This window comes from Strigops habroptila, chromosome 4, assembly GCF_004027225.2.
Source record: "Strigops habroptila isolate Jane chromosome 4, bStrHab1.2.pri, whole genome shotgun sequence".
NCBI lineage: Eukaryota > Metazoa > Chordata > Aves > Psittaciformes > Psittacidae > Strigops > Strigops habroptila.
The window spans coordinates 69,606,429-69,621,021 of NC_046358.1; the positions used below are offsets into that span (position 1 = coordinate 69,606,429).

The following is a 14,593-nucleotide window of genomic DNA, read 5'->3' on the forward strand; positions in this document are numbered from 1 at the left end:
AGTTCTCCCCATATGTCCCCCTGGCACCCCCATACCCCTCAGCACTCCCCCATTCTCCCTACCCGCACCCGCACCCCCGTCGGGACCAGATTTTCCCCCTGCACCCCACCATTCACCCCATATCCCCCCCCCTTGACATGCCTATATCCCCCCTGCACCCCATTCCCTTGCCCGCACCCCCACCCGCAATTCACCCATATCTCCCCCGAATTCAATCCATATCCCCCCCGATACCTCCATTCCCCTCCTCGCACCCCCAATTCACCCCTATCCCCCCCTGACACCCCCACTTCCCCCCGCACCCCCAATTCACTCCATTCGCCCGCACCCCCCTTCCCACCGCTACCCACGCCGGCGGCGGGCCCTGAGTTAGGGGCGGGGCTTGATTGGGGGCGGGGCCTGGGGCGGGGCGCGCGCCTCCGCGGCGGAAGGGGGCGTGGCGCCGCGGAAGGGGGCGTGGCGCGCCGCCCGTTTCCGTGTCGGCGGCGGCTGCCGGGGCGGAGCAGCGGGTGCGGCACCGTGGGCCGTGGGGGCACCGGGCAGGGTCTGAGGAGGCCCTGATGGGTGGGGGGTCCTGGGGGGGCTCTGCGGGCACTGAGCGGTGGAAGAGGACCCGGAGTAGGCTTTGGGAGCTGTGGAGGGGCCCTGAGGGGGCTACGGGGCAGGATCGGGCTCTGAGGGGGCCCTGAGGGGGCTGTGGGTCAGGAGCAGGCCCTGAGGAGGGGGAGCGCGGGCAATGGGGGGCTGGGGGGGGAAGGCGCAGTGCCAGGGCAGGGGCTCGGGCTGGCTCTGGGGGAGGTGGTTTGTGGTGGCCTTCAGGCACCCCAGAGCAGCTGCCCAGCGCCCTGGCTTGCTCCTGTGCCCGGTGGGGAGACGCTGGCCCCCTCTGCTAAGAAGCAGGGTGACCCCTCTGCCTCCTGCAGGGGTTCGGGGCACAAGAAGTGCCTCATGGAGATGACTGCGGGCTCATTTCACCCAACCACTTGCTGGAGACTCTGCTCACCTTCAGCCCACGACACCGCAGTCGACATCCTGTAGTGTCACCAACAGCCATTGAAGTAAGGAGGGAACAAGGAACCCAGGAACGGTTTCAAGAGCTCTCTGGGAGGGAGTTACAGAAGGCAGCAGGAGGAGAAGCCCATCGTGGGGCCATATCTCTCTCCCCACAGGTCTCAACCAGGCTGTAGCCTCTTACCTCCTGTTGATGTGGCCACAAAAAGCTGTGGTTGAAGCCCCCTGGTCCTGCCAGGAGCCGCGGGAGCCGGGCCTGTCCCTTCCCAGCTCTGGCTGAGGTGGAGCAGGGCAGCCGTGCGAGTGTGAATGCAGCCTGCGAGGACACGAGCCTCCGAGCCAGCTCCTGGAGAGGGGAGTGTGCCCCAAGGACGGCCATGGAGAAGATGGCCAGGGTCACCACGGCCCTGGGGGGCAATGCCCTGACAGGCCGGACCATGTTCTGTCACCTGGACGCCCCTGCCAATGCCATTAGCGTGTGCCGCGATGCCGCCCAGGTGGTGGTGGCCGGCCGCAACATCTTCAAGATCTACTCCATCGAGGAGGACCAGTTTGTGGAGAAGCTGAACCTCCGCGTCGGCCGCAAACCCTCCCTGAACTTCAGCTGCGCCGACGTGGTGTGGCACCAGATGGACGAGAACCTGCTGGCCACTGCTGCCACCAACGGCGTGGTGGTCACCTGGAACCTGGGCAAGCCGTCCCGCAACAAACAGGACCAGCTCTTCACCGAGCACAAGCGCACCGTCAACAAGGTCTGCTTCCACCCCACTGAGGTCTACATGCTCCTCAGCGGCTCCCAGGATGGCTACATGAAGTGCTTCGACCTGCGCAAGAAGGACTCTGTCAGCACCTTCTCTGGTAGGAACATGTTATTTGCCCCTTTACTCTGTTGAGAGGCAGAAGTTGGGGCTTTCCCCTTTCCCTGTGCCCGGGGGGAGGCTTTGCTCAGGGGGGATGTCTGGAGCAGGCAGGGAGGAGCTTTTTGGTGGGGTTTTTTTCAGCCTTCATATACCTAAAGGGGCTACAAGAAAGCTGGAGAGGGGCTTTGGACAAGGGCCTGTAGGGACAGGCCAAGGGGGAATGGCTTTAACCTGACAGAGGGGAGACTGAGATGAGCTCTTAGGCAGAAGCTCTTCCCTGTGAGGGTGCTGAGGCGCTGGCACAGGGTGCCCAGAGAAGCTGTGGCTGCCCCATCCCTGGCAGTGTTCAAGGCCAGGTTGGACACAGGGGCTTGGAGCAACCTGCTCGAGTGGAAGGTGTCCCTGCCCGTGGCAGGGGGTTGGAACTGGATGAGCTTTAAGGTCCCTTCAACCCAAACCATTCCATGGTTCTCACTGTTTTGGCTGCTCAGTGGGCTGGCTCTGCAGGGAGGCTGAAGGTGGCTGCGTCACTCCCTGCTTCCTCTCCTCCCTGGGCTGGGGACCCCCGTGGCTCCTCCAGTGGGGTTTTTAGCCTTGCTGGAGCTTGTCCCACCACATCTCACGCTCCGTCCCCGCCCAGGCCAGTCGGAGAGTGTGCGGGACGTGCAGTTCAGCATCCGGGACTACTTCACCTTTGCTGCCACCTTTGAGAATGGGAACGTGCAGCTGTGGGACATCCGCCGGCCCGACCGCTATGAGAGGATGTTCACAGCCCACAATGGACCTGTCTTCTGCTGCGACTGGCACCCAGAGGACAGGTTTGTGTGGGGCTGGACCCTGCCAGCTCCCCGGCCTCAGCACAGGCGAGGGAGGCCCTAAAAATGGGATTGGGGCTTTTCTCGGGGGGAAAGCAGGGTCTCTTGATACCCTGGCCCCTTGTGTCAGGAGCAATGATTGCTTTGAGGATTTTTGGGGGGGGGTGTTTTGGCTTTGTTTTTTGACAAATTGGGCACTTCTGGGGCACTGGATTGCTAATGGTTGGGAGTAGCAAGCTGCTGGTTTGCCCCCATGTCAGGGCAGGCTCTTGCTTGGGTGCTGGGTTTGGGGAGAGCGCTGTGTGGCTGCTCTGGGACACAGCTTCCTTGTGTTTGATCAGGCCTTGCTTGTGTCTGGTCATTTCCCTCCTGCCTTCGCCTGGAGGCAGTTGGGGTGCATCTGGAAATAGCTGTTGTGGTGTGTAGGTCCCTCCTTGCTCAGGCAGTGCTGCGGCTCCTCATGATCTTAGAGAGGCCCTGAAGTCTGTTCATACTGGGCCTTCTCCCTCTCTGGTGGCCCTGGCAAGTGGAAACCAGGGGTAGGGGGAACCGGCCTGGCTGGGAGCCCTTCAGATGAGCGTGGCTCAAAGATGACAGGCCTTAAATGAGGCCAGGAAGCAGAGGTGTTGCCTGCCCTGGTTGCTGGAGAGTGGAGGTGTTAGGGCAGCATGTGAGAGGAACATTCCCTTGGCATATCTGTGTTGTGAGTGTTCCTGTGCCATGACGGGAAAGAAGAGATGAACAAGCGCAGATCCTGGCCCAAGCTGGCATCTCACCATCTTTCCTCCATCCTTCTCCAGGGGCTGGCTGGCAACGGGCGGCCGGGATAAGATGGTGAAGGTGTGGGACATGAACACCACGCGGGCGAAGGAGATCTACTGTGTGCAGACCATCGCCTCGGTGGCGCGGGTGAAGTGGCGCCCGGAGTGCAAACACCACATCGCCACCTGCTCCATGATGGTGGACCACAACATCTACGTCTGGGACGTGCGGCGGCCCTTCATCCCCTCCGCCATGTTCGAGGAGCACAAGGACGTCACCACGGGCATCGTGTGGCGTCACCTCCACGACCCGTACTTCCTCCTGTCGGGCTCTAAGGACAGCACCCTCTACCAGCACATATTCAAGGACGCCAGCCAGCCCATCGACAGGGCCAACCCCGAGGGGCTGTGCTACAGCCTCTATGGAGACCTGGCCTTCGCCGCCAAGGAGAGCCTCATCTCCTCTGACTCCAACCGCAAGCCCTACATCGGTGACCGGCGGCACCCCATCTTCTTCAAGCGCAAGCTGGACCCCACGGAGCAGTTTGAGTACATCTCCTCCTCCAGCGCCCTCAGCGTCTTCGAGATGGACGTGGAGAGCGGCAGCATGGACTGGTTCGTGCACACGGCCAAGCAGTACGTGCTGGCCGGCCGGCCCCTGCCTGAGCTCTGCGACCACAACGCCAAGGTGGCCAAGGGCTTGGACCGCAACCAGGTGAGGCCGGGGCTGCAGGCTCCCCATTCAGAGCAGGGCTGGTGCTGAGGGTGAAGGGTGCTCAGCCTGAGCTGGGTGGCAGCTCCGTGACCTCTGCCTGGCACCAAACCCGTCGCCTACAACAAGCCTAGATCATTGCTGAGAGTATTGACCTCCCCAAGAGCCTGTCTGGCTCCAGAAGGGCTGATGGTGGGGGTTTGCCACCAGGCACGTGGCTGCACAGGGTTTGTAACTTGGCAAGGTCTGGCTGCAGCTCTCCCATGCAGGTGGCTCAAACGTGGACGATGCTGCGCATTATCTACTCCAGCCTCGGCACCGTGTCATCCACCAACCTCAACCACAGCATGGGGAAAGGCAGCACCACCCTCCCGCTCATGAACAGGTAAAGGGGGGGCAGGAGCTGCAGCCAGCCCCGGGGTGGCAGCAGGGACACTCTCCCTAGCCTCAGGTCACACTGGTTTGCAGGCTGGCATTGTTTGAAGGCAGCCCATTCTCCATGTGGGAGTAAGAAGTGATGGCCAGCCCGGGCCTGAGCCCTGAAGCCTTGTACTCTGCTCCCTGCCCTCCTTGAAACAAAGCTTGGAGCTGTGGTGGGGTGTAGGGCTGGAACCAGCTTTGTGGTTACTTCATTAGTGACCATGTCAGGGCTGGGGATGGAGAAACTCTGTCTCACTGCTGTTGTGGAGAGGTTGTCTTCTGCCTTCAAAGGGAGAGGACAGCTCTGTGAGCTGCTCTCTGGCATGGAGAGCTCCATTGTGGGCTGATGAAGCAGGAAGACTTGTTTTTCCTCTTCTTGATGACACAAAAGTGAGGGGTGAGGACTCCACGTTAGCTATCAGACCTTGCAGGGCCGGGTTCCCAGGGTGAGTGCAAATCCTCAAGTAACATCAAAGGAAATGCTCTCCTCGGCCCAGCCCTGCATCCAGGCAGGTTCCTGTCTGCACCTGGCTTCAACAGTGCAGGCAGAAAGCTGAACAGCTCAGCTCTCCTTCAACCCCATTCCCTTCCCTGATTGAGCAAGCCCAGAGGAGGCCACGGAGATGCTGCGAGGGCCGGAGCAGCTCTGCTCTGGAGCCAGGCTGAGAGAGCTGGGCTGGTTCAGCCTGGAGAAGAGAAGGCTCCTTAAGGGGAGACCTTAGAGCAGCTCCCAGTGCCTGAAGGGGCTACAAGAAAGCTGGAGAGGGGCTTTGGACAAGGGCCTGTAGGGACAGGCCAAGGGGGAATGGCTTTAACCTGACAGAGGGAAGATGAGATCTTTCTTAGGCAGAAGTTCTTCCCTGTGAGGGTGCTGAGGCGCTGGCACAGGTTGCCCAGAGAAACTGTGGCTGCCCCATCCCTGGCAGTGTTCAAGGCCAGGTTGGACACAGGGGCTTGGAGCAACCTGCTCTAGTGGACGTTGTCCCTGCCCGTGGCAGGGGGTTGGAACTGGATGAGCTTTAAGGTCCCTTCAACCCAAACCATTCAATGATTCCTTCTCCGTGTCTGTGAAGGTGGAGAGCAGTGGTGCTTTGCAAACAGCAAAGCATCTTGTAGCAAGGCAGCTCCTGAACCTGCCTCTGAGGTGAAGGTAAATGTTAAGAGAGGGAGTCAAGAACCTGTGCTGAGCTCACAAACCTTCAGGAAGAGCCCAAGTGGGGCAGCTGACTTCTGTGCTCTTGGAGAAATTGCCCTATCTTGGGTTTCACCATTCAGCTTGCAACTGGAGACCTCTATCCAGGCTCTTTGCTGGCTAGAACAGAAGCTGCAAACTTCTGTGACTATGAAATTTGGCTTCTTTCCCAGCTTTAACCTGAAGGATATCCCCTCTGGGCTGGGCAGCGAGTCAAGACTGGACCGTAGCAAAGGAGAAAGCCGCTCAGAAAACATCCTCATGGATTCCTCCTCCACCCTGATGAACAATGAGGGTAACTTTCTCTGGGGCAGGGGCAGTCCAGGTCCTACAGCTCTTCCCTCCGTAGCTGTAGATACAGGATAAACCAGTGAATTTACCCTGTACATTGGGGTGCTTGGACCTGCTGCAGCCCCCACATGCAGCATGTGAGCCCTGGGTGCTGCAGACACAGGGACAATTTGCCCCTGTGAGCCCTGTGGTAGTGGCTGCGGAGCCGGGAACGCGACTGCGGTGTGGAGCTTGGACACAGCCCGGCACATGGGGCAGGACATGGAGGAGCACATGTTTGACAAGGGCCTGTAGGGACAGGCCAAGGGGGAATGGCTTTAACCTGACAGAGGGGAGATTGAGATGAGCTCTTAGGCAGAAGCTCTTCCCTGTGAGGGTGCTGAGGCACTGGCACAGGTTGCCCAGAGAAGCTGTGGCTGCCCCATCCCTGGCAGTGGGGTTGGAACCGGATGAGCTTTAAGGTCCTTTCCAACCCAGACGATTCAGTGGTTCTATGATGCAGCCATGTGTCCAAGGGGGGAACGAGCTGATTTCTCTCTCCCTGATCACACAGACAATGAGGAGACGGAGGGCAGTGACGTCCCTGCAGACTACCTGCTGGGAGATGTGGAAGCGGATGAGGATGACCTGTATATGATGGACCACGAGAACCCACACGGTGAGTGCACAGTGGGTGCTGGGAGGTGTTCCCTGGACCAGGCAGGGAACTGGCCTTCCCTTCTCACTCCTGATACTCCTTGCAGCTGAAGAGCAGGAATACAGCCTTCCCCAGGAAGCCTTCCCCCTGCGCCACGAGATCGTGGACAACCCGTCGGCCTTGGACCACCTGCAGGACAAGGCTGACTCCCCTCACGTCAGTGGCAACGAGGCTGAGACGGTGTCGCTGACCCCTGTGGAGTCCTTCTCCCTCATCTCCATCTCCCACTCACTGTATGAGAACCGCCTGCCCTCAGACTTCTTCAACCCCATCGTGCGGGACACGCTCCTCTTCTACGCCGAGCAGGGGGACGTGCAGACGGCCGTGTCCATCCTCATTGTGCTGGGGGATCGCATCCGCAAGGAGATCGATGAGCAGACACAGGTAGACCCTGGGAAGCCCTTTCCTGGCTGTGTCAGAACTGAACCTTCCCTTCAAGGGAAATTGTTGTGATTGTGAGATGGCACGTTGGTGGGACCCAGGGGTGGTAGATCCCAATGGGACAGGATCCTGCCTGGGCTCTGGGCACCTCCCTTCTCCTCCAGGCTGGCTCTCACCTGGGGTGGGCAGCTCCAGGACTCCAGCAGGGACCCAAGGGGGTATCTGCAGGGGGATGTGGCCCTGGCCTGTTGATACGGGAAGGGTGCCTCTTCCCATCCCCACAGAAGCACTTCCTCCCTTCCCTTTGGGATGCAAGGCTTGAGTCTTGAGGAGGCTTTGGGGGGTTGTCAAGGCTCAGATGTCCGTATCCATCCCCAGGAGCACTGGTACACATCCTACATCGACCTGCTGCAGCGCTTCCAGCTCTGGAACATCTCCAACGAGGTGATCAAGCTGAGCACGTGCCGTGCCATCAACTGCCTCAACCAGGCATCCACCACCCTGCACGTCAACTGCAGCAACTGCAAGCGGCCCATGAGCAACAGGGGCTGGATCTGCGATCGGTGAGGGCAGGGAGTGCCCAGGGAGGTGGGGACCCCCAAAGGGAGCCCCGGGGGGGCAGGAGGATGGGGTAGGTGCCTCCTGCTCTCCTGTGTTGCCCTCCCCAGGGCTGCCCCTGCCCATGCTCCCCCCTCTGCCCGTGCAGGTGCCGGCAGTGTGCCAGCATGTGTGCCGTCTGCCACCACGTCGTCAAGGGGCTCTTCGTGTGGTGCCAGGGCTGCAGCCACGGTGGACACCTCCAGCACATCATGAAGTGGCTGGAGACCAGCTCCCACTGCCCCGCCGGCTGCGGCCACCTCTGCGAGTACAGCTGAGACGCGCTGGCCGCCCGGGGAGGCTGCGGGCAGCCGGGCGCAGCTCCCCCCCCCGCGCCTCCCTCCGCTATTTATTGTGTGTAAATAGGGGCCCTGCGTGCGCCCCAGCCCCCTGCGCGGCACTTTTGTACTGAATTAAAGCACAACACCAGCTGAACTGAGCCCTGCCTCTTGCCTGTGCTTATCCTGCCCGCAGCGGGGCCCGGGGCGCTCGGGCTCGGTCCCGGTCTCGGTTCCCCGCTCCTCGGCAACCTGTGGTGCCCACGTTCCGCGTTGCCCCATTACGACGCCATGGCCGCTGCCGGGACCCGTAGCGGCGCGCCCAGCCAATGGCGGTGCGCGGCGCGGCCCGCGCTTGCTGCCGGGGACCGTAGTCCGGCGGTGCCCCCGGTGCCGGTCGCAGTCCGCCATGGCGGCGGCGCGGCGGCTGCTCCCGCTGCTGCTGCCGCTGGCCTGGGCCCGGCCCGCGGCATGCACCGACCCGCCGGGCGGCGGCTGGTGAGCGCGGGGGGGGGTGGGGGTGGGGGTGGGTCCCGTGCCGGTACCGGTACCGAGCCCGGTGGCGAGCGGAGCCTCCCGTTGCAGGCTGGCGGGCGCGGTGCCGGAGGAGCAGCAGTGCACCGTGGAGCGGGCAGACGCCTCCCTCACCTACTCCCTCTTCCTGCAGCGGTACGGGCAGGCCCCTAAACCGAGAGCGGGTCCCGGGCGGGGGTTTCGAGGCGGGGGGGGCGCGGGGAGCAGGTCCCGGTGTCCCGGGGTCGGTTGTGGGGCAGGTCCCGGTGCGCTCTCCAGTGCGGGACCCCGGTGCGCTGCTCTGTCTCCGCAGGTTCGCCTTCTCCCGGCCGGTCGTCCTCCGAGGGCTCACGGACAACTCGGTGAGTGCCGGGACAGGGACCGGGGGGTCCAGGCACGGCTGGGGACACATACACACACGCCGGTGCCCCGGGAGCGGCGGCGGCAGCATCATCCCTTCCCTGCTGTGCCCCCCTCCCCAGGCCTTCCGAGCACTCTGCACCCGGGAGAAGCTGCTGGCGGCCTTCGGGTCCTCCCCGGTGCGGCTCAGCACGGCCAACACCTACTCCTACCGCAAGGGTGAGCGGCGGGGGTCCGGGACCCGGCAGGCAGAGCCTGCCCGGGGGCACCGGCCTGACCCCCGCCCCTGCCCGCAGTGGACGTGCCCTTCACGGAGTATGTGGAGCAGCTGCTGGAGCCGCAGGATCCGGCCAGGCTGGGCAGCGGTGGGTAGCGCCATCCCGCTCCGCACCACCGGTACCCAGCACCCCGCCAGGCTCAACCTCCCCTGTTTGCCCCCCCCAGACACCCTCTACTTCTTCGGGGACAACAACCTCACCGAGTGGGGCCCCCTCTTCCAGCAATACGTGCCCCCCCCATTCCGCATCCCGGGTACCAGCCTTGCCTACAGCTTTGGGATCGCAGGTGGGATCGGGATTGCCGGCCGGGACGGTGGGTGCGGGCAGCCCCAGGGTGGGGGGGATTCTCCCCAGCACCCAACCTCCCCACTCCCGCCATAGGCTCAGGCTCTGGTGTTCCCTTCCACTGGCACGGCCCTGGTTTTTCAGAGGTGATCTTCGGCAGGAAGGTGAGCTTTGGTCAGGTGTATGTGGGGGGGGAAGACCTCAACAGGCATCCCCCAACATGGGGAATGGCTGAGCCCAAGGGGCTAGAGGGGAAATAGGGGATGGGGGGGGTGTCCCGGTGTCTTCCAGCGCTGGTTTCTGTACCCACCGGATAAAACACCCCACTTCCACCCCAATGAGACAACACTGGCCTGGCTCCAGCACACATACCCTACGCTGCCACCGGCTGAGCGGCCACTGGAGTGCACCCTCCGCCCTGGGGAGGTGAGTCCCAGCCAGCCCCACAGCACCTCTGCTCTGCGCTCCCCTTGGAGGGGACACCCATGGGCCCCCCTGCTCCCTCCTGGCAGGTCCTGTACTTCCCTGACCGCTGGTGGCACGCCACGCTCAACCTGGACACCAGCGTCTTCATCTCCACCTTCCTGGGATAAGGCTGAGAGCACAGGGATGCATCCCCATCCTCCTGCTCCTGCAGCCACCAGCTGTTGGGACCAAGCACCTCAAGTCCTGTTTTTTACTGGTCTTTTCCCTCCCCTTTGGATTAAAGTTGTTGTTCTGCCGCTGTGCTTTGTGTGCTGCTCCATCCCCACCGCCACCGGAGGGGCCTGAGCCCGCAGGGACAGGCAAACCCACTCCTGGAGGCTGGCCCTGGTTCCCCAAGCAGGCTCTCCCCCGCCCGGTGCCATGAACCATTCCAGCTTTTGATTTTCCATATTTATTGCTGAAGTAATTTTATTTTCATATATATATTTCTGAAGTTGACACTTCCAGGGGCGCTCAGAAGCCAGGCAGCTCGGCAGCCACCCGAGACCCTGGAGGCTCGGTCGGATGCAGGTTTGATGGTTATTCTTTTGTTTGTTAACAGGATTTCATTAAAAGGAAGAAGAACTTTTTAACCCGGGTGGTTGTTCGCAGGGAACCACGGTCCCAGCGGGTTGAGGGGACGCATGAGCTGGCCCCGTCCAGCCCGAGGGGGCTGTTGTTTCCCAGGAAAAGCCAAGGTGAGTCCCTTGCAACCCTCACAAGTGGCTATTTCCATGGAAGAAGAGGACCCAACCCTGGCCGGGCAGGACAAGGAAACAACTATGTACATGGGGAGGGCATGGGGCAGACCAGCAGCAGGCGCTCACCCCGGCAAGCTCTTCGCAGCACCTCCCTGGAGCAGGATGGGATCTTTGCAGATTGTCAGCTGCCGGAGCCAAGGGGGATGCTGCTCTCTGGGCAATGAAGATGATGGTGAGACCTTCCAGGCCGCTGCGATGAGCCAGCCTTCTCCATGGTCAACAAGAGCTGGTGGAGAGGGGAGCCCAGGGGAGCCTTCATGCCCACCCAGCCACTGTGGCTCCTCGGGAAGGGGAGATGGTGACAGTGTGCCCTCACCCAGCCACCGCCGGGCCTCTGGGCGCCCAGAGCGGAGGGGGAAGAGCCAGAGCAAGTTAAGGCCTGGTGCCAGCCACCGGGGCCACGGCCCCTCAGTAATCCTCCACCCAGCCGTTCTCCGAGATGAAGGCATCGATCACCTCCTTCATGGCGAGGTTGGGGATCAGCTGGTCCTGGGTCAGGGGACTCCGCGTCACCGGATCGAAGTGCCCCACGCGCTGCAGGGGAGGACGCCTCCGTGTGAACCGGCTGCTCCACGTGCTCAGCCCTCGGGCATCCGGCACAGCGTGCCGAGGGGAGGAAGGAAGGGGACAGAGGGACAGTCCCCTCCCATGGTGCCACCCAGAGCAGGGCCAAGGCCCTGCCAACAGCCACCTCCGCTTTGGGCAGCACCTGCTGCCTTCCTGCGTGTCCCAACGCCTTCCCAGGGAGCTGCCCAGGCAGGCACCCGCGACCAAGCCCAGGGAAGCTTCTGAGCCCTTGGTTGGGCAGGCAGCTGCCTTCATGCCCAGGCAGGGCAGGACTTGGGGAGCCCCCAGTGCCCCCAGCCCAGCAGTACCTGGAGATGTTCCTCAATGTCCTTCCTGTCGTAGGTGATGCCGCTGGGTGTGATGCAGGGCTCCCGCATCAGCTCAAAACTGATCTTCCCGCACAGGTAGTCGGGGATGTCTCGCTTCTGGAGAGAAGCAGAGCTGGGTCAGGAGGGGCTGGGGGAAACCATCATCAAAGAGAGGGCTGGGAGGTGGTGCTGGATGAGAGCGAGGAGCAGGGACCATGGCAGAGGTGGGAGCATGGACTGAAGCAGGTTTATGGCAAGCAGCTCCAGCCAGGAGCGCAGACTGGGACACACTCACCTTCCTCTTCTCATCCACTTGAGAGAAGAGCTCGTCCATGTCTGCCAGGTATTTGTCCTGAAAGAGAAGGCTTTGAGGAGAAGGGGACCCCGGTGTATGGGGGTCCCCAGAAGAGAGCCCCGAGGCCTCCCACCCATGGGTGCTGTGGCAGGTCCTGGTGGCCCCTCTGCCTTCACAGCCCCGGCCAGGCTGAACCGCAGGGCAGGAGTGATCCAGCTTAAAAATAACCTCCCATGAGGGGCTATTTTTATCCCAGGATTAGTGCCCTGCGCCAGGCTGGCACCCAGACCTACACGTGGCTGAGAGCCCTGGGACAACAACAGGAGAACAACAGGAGCAGCAGCTGAGGGAGCGCAAACAGGCGGCACCGCTGCAGGGCTGGGGCCTGAGGTGACAGAGCAGGGGCAGTGACACACAGGGATGCAAACGCCCTGCACCAGCAGCTCAAACCACACAGTAAAGGCTGAGAAGCCGTGCTCTGTCCCCCGGTCTCCTGGCTTTGGCCTGCACAGCCCTGCAGCTTCCTTGACCACAGCATGAGGATGAGGCAAGGATGTCATAGAATTATGAATGGTTTGGGTTGGAAGGGACCTTAAAGCTCATCCAGTTCCAGCCCCCTGCCACTGGCAGGGACATCTTCCACTAGACCAGGTTGCTCCAAGCCCCTGTGTCCAACCTGGCCTTGAACACTGCCAGGGATGGGGCAGCCACAGTTTCTCTGGGCAACCTGTGCCAGCGCCTCAGCACCCTCACAGGGAAGAACTTCTTCCTTATATCCAGCCTGAACCTCCCCTGTTTCAGTTCAAACCCATCACCCCTTGTCCTGTCGCTACAGTCCCTAATGAAGAGTCCCTCTCCAGCATCTTTGCGGGCCCCCTTCAGATACTGGAAGCTGCTCTGAGGTCTCCACGCAGCCTCTCCTCCAGGCTGTCCCCCAGCTCATCTCAGCCTCCATGAGCAGCCCCACTGCCCCGCTCACATGTTTGGCCTCGATGCTGGCCAGCTGAACGCGGCTCCGGCTCTCATCGGCGTTTTCTTCCTGCTGAGTCTTTCTGCACTCGGCCAGCTCCCTAGAGCAGAGCAGGCACATCAGGATGGGATGGCTGGACACCACCACTCCCTTCCCTGCTGCTGCCCCAGTGGCGGGGCTCTGGGTGCCTCCAGGAAGGAGGAGGCACCACACACAATGTGCTTCGTTGCACTAAAAAAGCCTTTCTGGGTGCTGCCCTGTGCCACGTTACCTCTCCTTCTCCGCTGTGATCAGCTTGGTCAGGTAGGAATGCAGCTCGTTCTCCTGGTTGATCCGCTTCTCCTCGATGCTGTTCCAACGCTTCTTCTTGGCGATGCGCAGCGCGCTGGGGATGTCATCCCCGAAATTCAGCCGCTGCTCCTTGGCGAGGTTGTAGGCTGGGGGCAGAATCAGCACCTCAGAGCCAGCACCCGGCTTCCCCCTCGCCATGCCTGGCCACCTCCCGGCACGGTGGGAGCGCTGGCAGGGTTCCTGCTCACCTCGCTGCAGGTTGGCGATGGCCTCGTCATAGTTTTCCATCTCCATCTGGCACTGGCCCAGGAAGAAGTGAGCCTTCACCGACTGGCCGTCCAGCTCCAGGGCTCGCTTGCAGTCCGCCAGCGCCTTGTCGTGCTGCTGCATCTTCAGGTAGCAGAGGGCCCGGTTCGTGTAGTACACGGCCACCAAGGGGTTGCGGTTCTGCAAAGTGACACTTGTGTCATGGCCAGAGATGGCAACTGCTGGCGCGGGTGAGATGTGGTGACAGCAGGGTGACCCGATGAGCCGGCTGCGCAACGCTGTCACTGTGGTGACCAGCGTGTACCCTGGGGGGAGCTGCTGAGATGGATGTGGGACAAGCTGGGGCCGGTCCCCATGGGGCAGCCCTGTGTGGGGACACCGCCCCGGCCCCATGCCCTGCCTGGGAGCAGCCCGGGGCGGCAGCCTGCGGCTGGGGGGCACACCGCTCAGAGCGGGGCAGCGGGGCAGGCCGGGGCACCCAAGCCCAGGGAGGGGACCGGGGCCAGGCCCAGGGCGGGGCTGTCGGAGCCGGGCCTGGGGGGCGCAGTTCAGGCCAAGGGGAAGGACGGGGCAGGCCCAGGGAGGGGATCAAAGCCCGGGGGGGGATGGGACCAGGCCAGAGCAGGTCCCGTCCCGGGGGCACCCAGGCCAGGCTCGGGGGTGTCCCGGCGGCAGAGCGGGCCCGTCCCGCCGCGGGTGGGGGGTGCCGCATACACTCACGATGGCGCGGCCGTAGCAGGCGGCGGCCTCGGGGTACTTGCGTCCGCCGAAGAGCCGGTTCCCCTGCTCCTTGTGCTCCTGCGCGCTGTGGCTCTTCTCGGGGCTGCCGCCGCCCCCCGCGCCCCCTGCGCCCGGCCCCGCCGCCCCGGGCCCCGCTGCGCCGCCCTCCCGCTCCTCCTTCCCCTTCATGGCACCGCGCGGCGCGGCGCGGCCCGGCCCGATGGGGCCGGCGGCTGCGAGAGCTCCAGCCGCGCACTGCGACAGCGAGCGCGCCGCTTCCGGGGGCGGGGCCTGCGCCGCGGGCACGGCCACGGGCGGGGGGCGGGGCGGAGGGGCGGAGGGGGCGGGGCCAAGGGGAGGGGCGGGGCCAAGGGGAGGGTCAAGGGAAGGGGGCGGGGTCAAGGGGCGGGGCGGGGTGCGCTCTGCCGGCCGGATGGGGGGGGCTGGATGGAGGCTATGGGGTGCTGTGGGGTGAATGGGGGTTACGGGGTGCGGTGG

The 14,593-nt window shown here is 63.1% G+C and overlaps 3 protein-coding genes across 4 annotated transcripts; 2 read left to right on the top strand and 1 right to left on the bottom strand.

Moving 5' to 3' along the window:
- Positions 1-429: 429 nt before the first annotated feature.
- On the top strand, positions 430-8,176 carry WDR24 (WD repeat domain 24). Its single transcript, XM_030482116.1, has 11 exons — positions 430-509; positions 924-1,058; positions 1,170-1,869; positions 2,512-2,689; positions 3,487-4,162; positions 4,429-4,544; positions 5,945-6,066; positions 6,616-6,720; positions 6,806-7,143; positions 7,519-7,703; positions 7,847-8,176. The coding sequence occupies exons 3-11, from the start codon at positions 1,389-1,391 to the stop codon at positions 8,013-8,015; spliced, it is 2,370 nt and encodes a 789-aa protein (XP_030337976.1). The 5' UTR covers positions 430-509; positions 924-1,058; positions 1,170-1,388; the 3' UTR covers positions 8,016-8,176.
- A 191-nt stretch (positions 8,177-8,367) lies between these two features.
- JMJD8 (jumonji domain containing 8) lies at positions 8,368-10,173 on the top strand. The gene is made up of 9 exons (XM_030482151.1): positions 8,368-8,513; positions 8,601-8,684; positions 8,842-8,890; positions 9,011-9,107; positions 9,185-9,253; positions 9,333-9,452; positions 9,548-9,615; positions 9,743-9,877; positions 9,964-10,173. Exons 1-9 carry the CDS (start codon positions 8,425-8,427, stop codon positions 10,042-10,044), a joined length of 792 nt encoding a protein of 263 aa, XP_030338011.1. The 5' UTR covers positions 8,368-8,424; the 3' UTR covers positions 10,045-10,173.
- A 139-nt stretch (positions 10,174-10,312) lies between these two features.
- Positions 10,313-14,390, bottom strand: STUB1 (STIP1 homology and U-box containing protein 1). Of its 2 annotated transcripts, XM_030482141.1 has the most exons (7): positions 14,096-14,390; positions 13,357-13,555; positions 13,089-13,254; positions 12,827-12,917; positions 11,848-11,904; positions 11,553-11,669; positions 10,313-11,211 (listed from the first exon to the last, which is right to left on the bottom strand). In XM_030482141.1, the coding sequence occupies exons 1-7, from the start codon at positions 14,282-14,284 to the stop codon at positions 11,086-11,088; spliced, it is 945 nt and encodes a 314-aa protein (XP_030338001.1). In that variant the 5' UTR covers positions 14,285-14,390; the 3' UTR covers positions 10,313-11,085. The 2 variants fall into 2 exon arrangements, with proteins under 2 accessions (XP_030338001.1, XP_030338002.1); XM_030482142.1 differs by lacking the exon at positions 11,848-11,904 and having other exon boundaries at positions 14,096-14,366.
- Between the last annotated feature and the right edge of the window lie 203 nt (positions 14,391-14,593).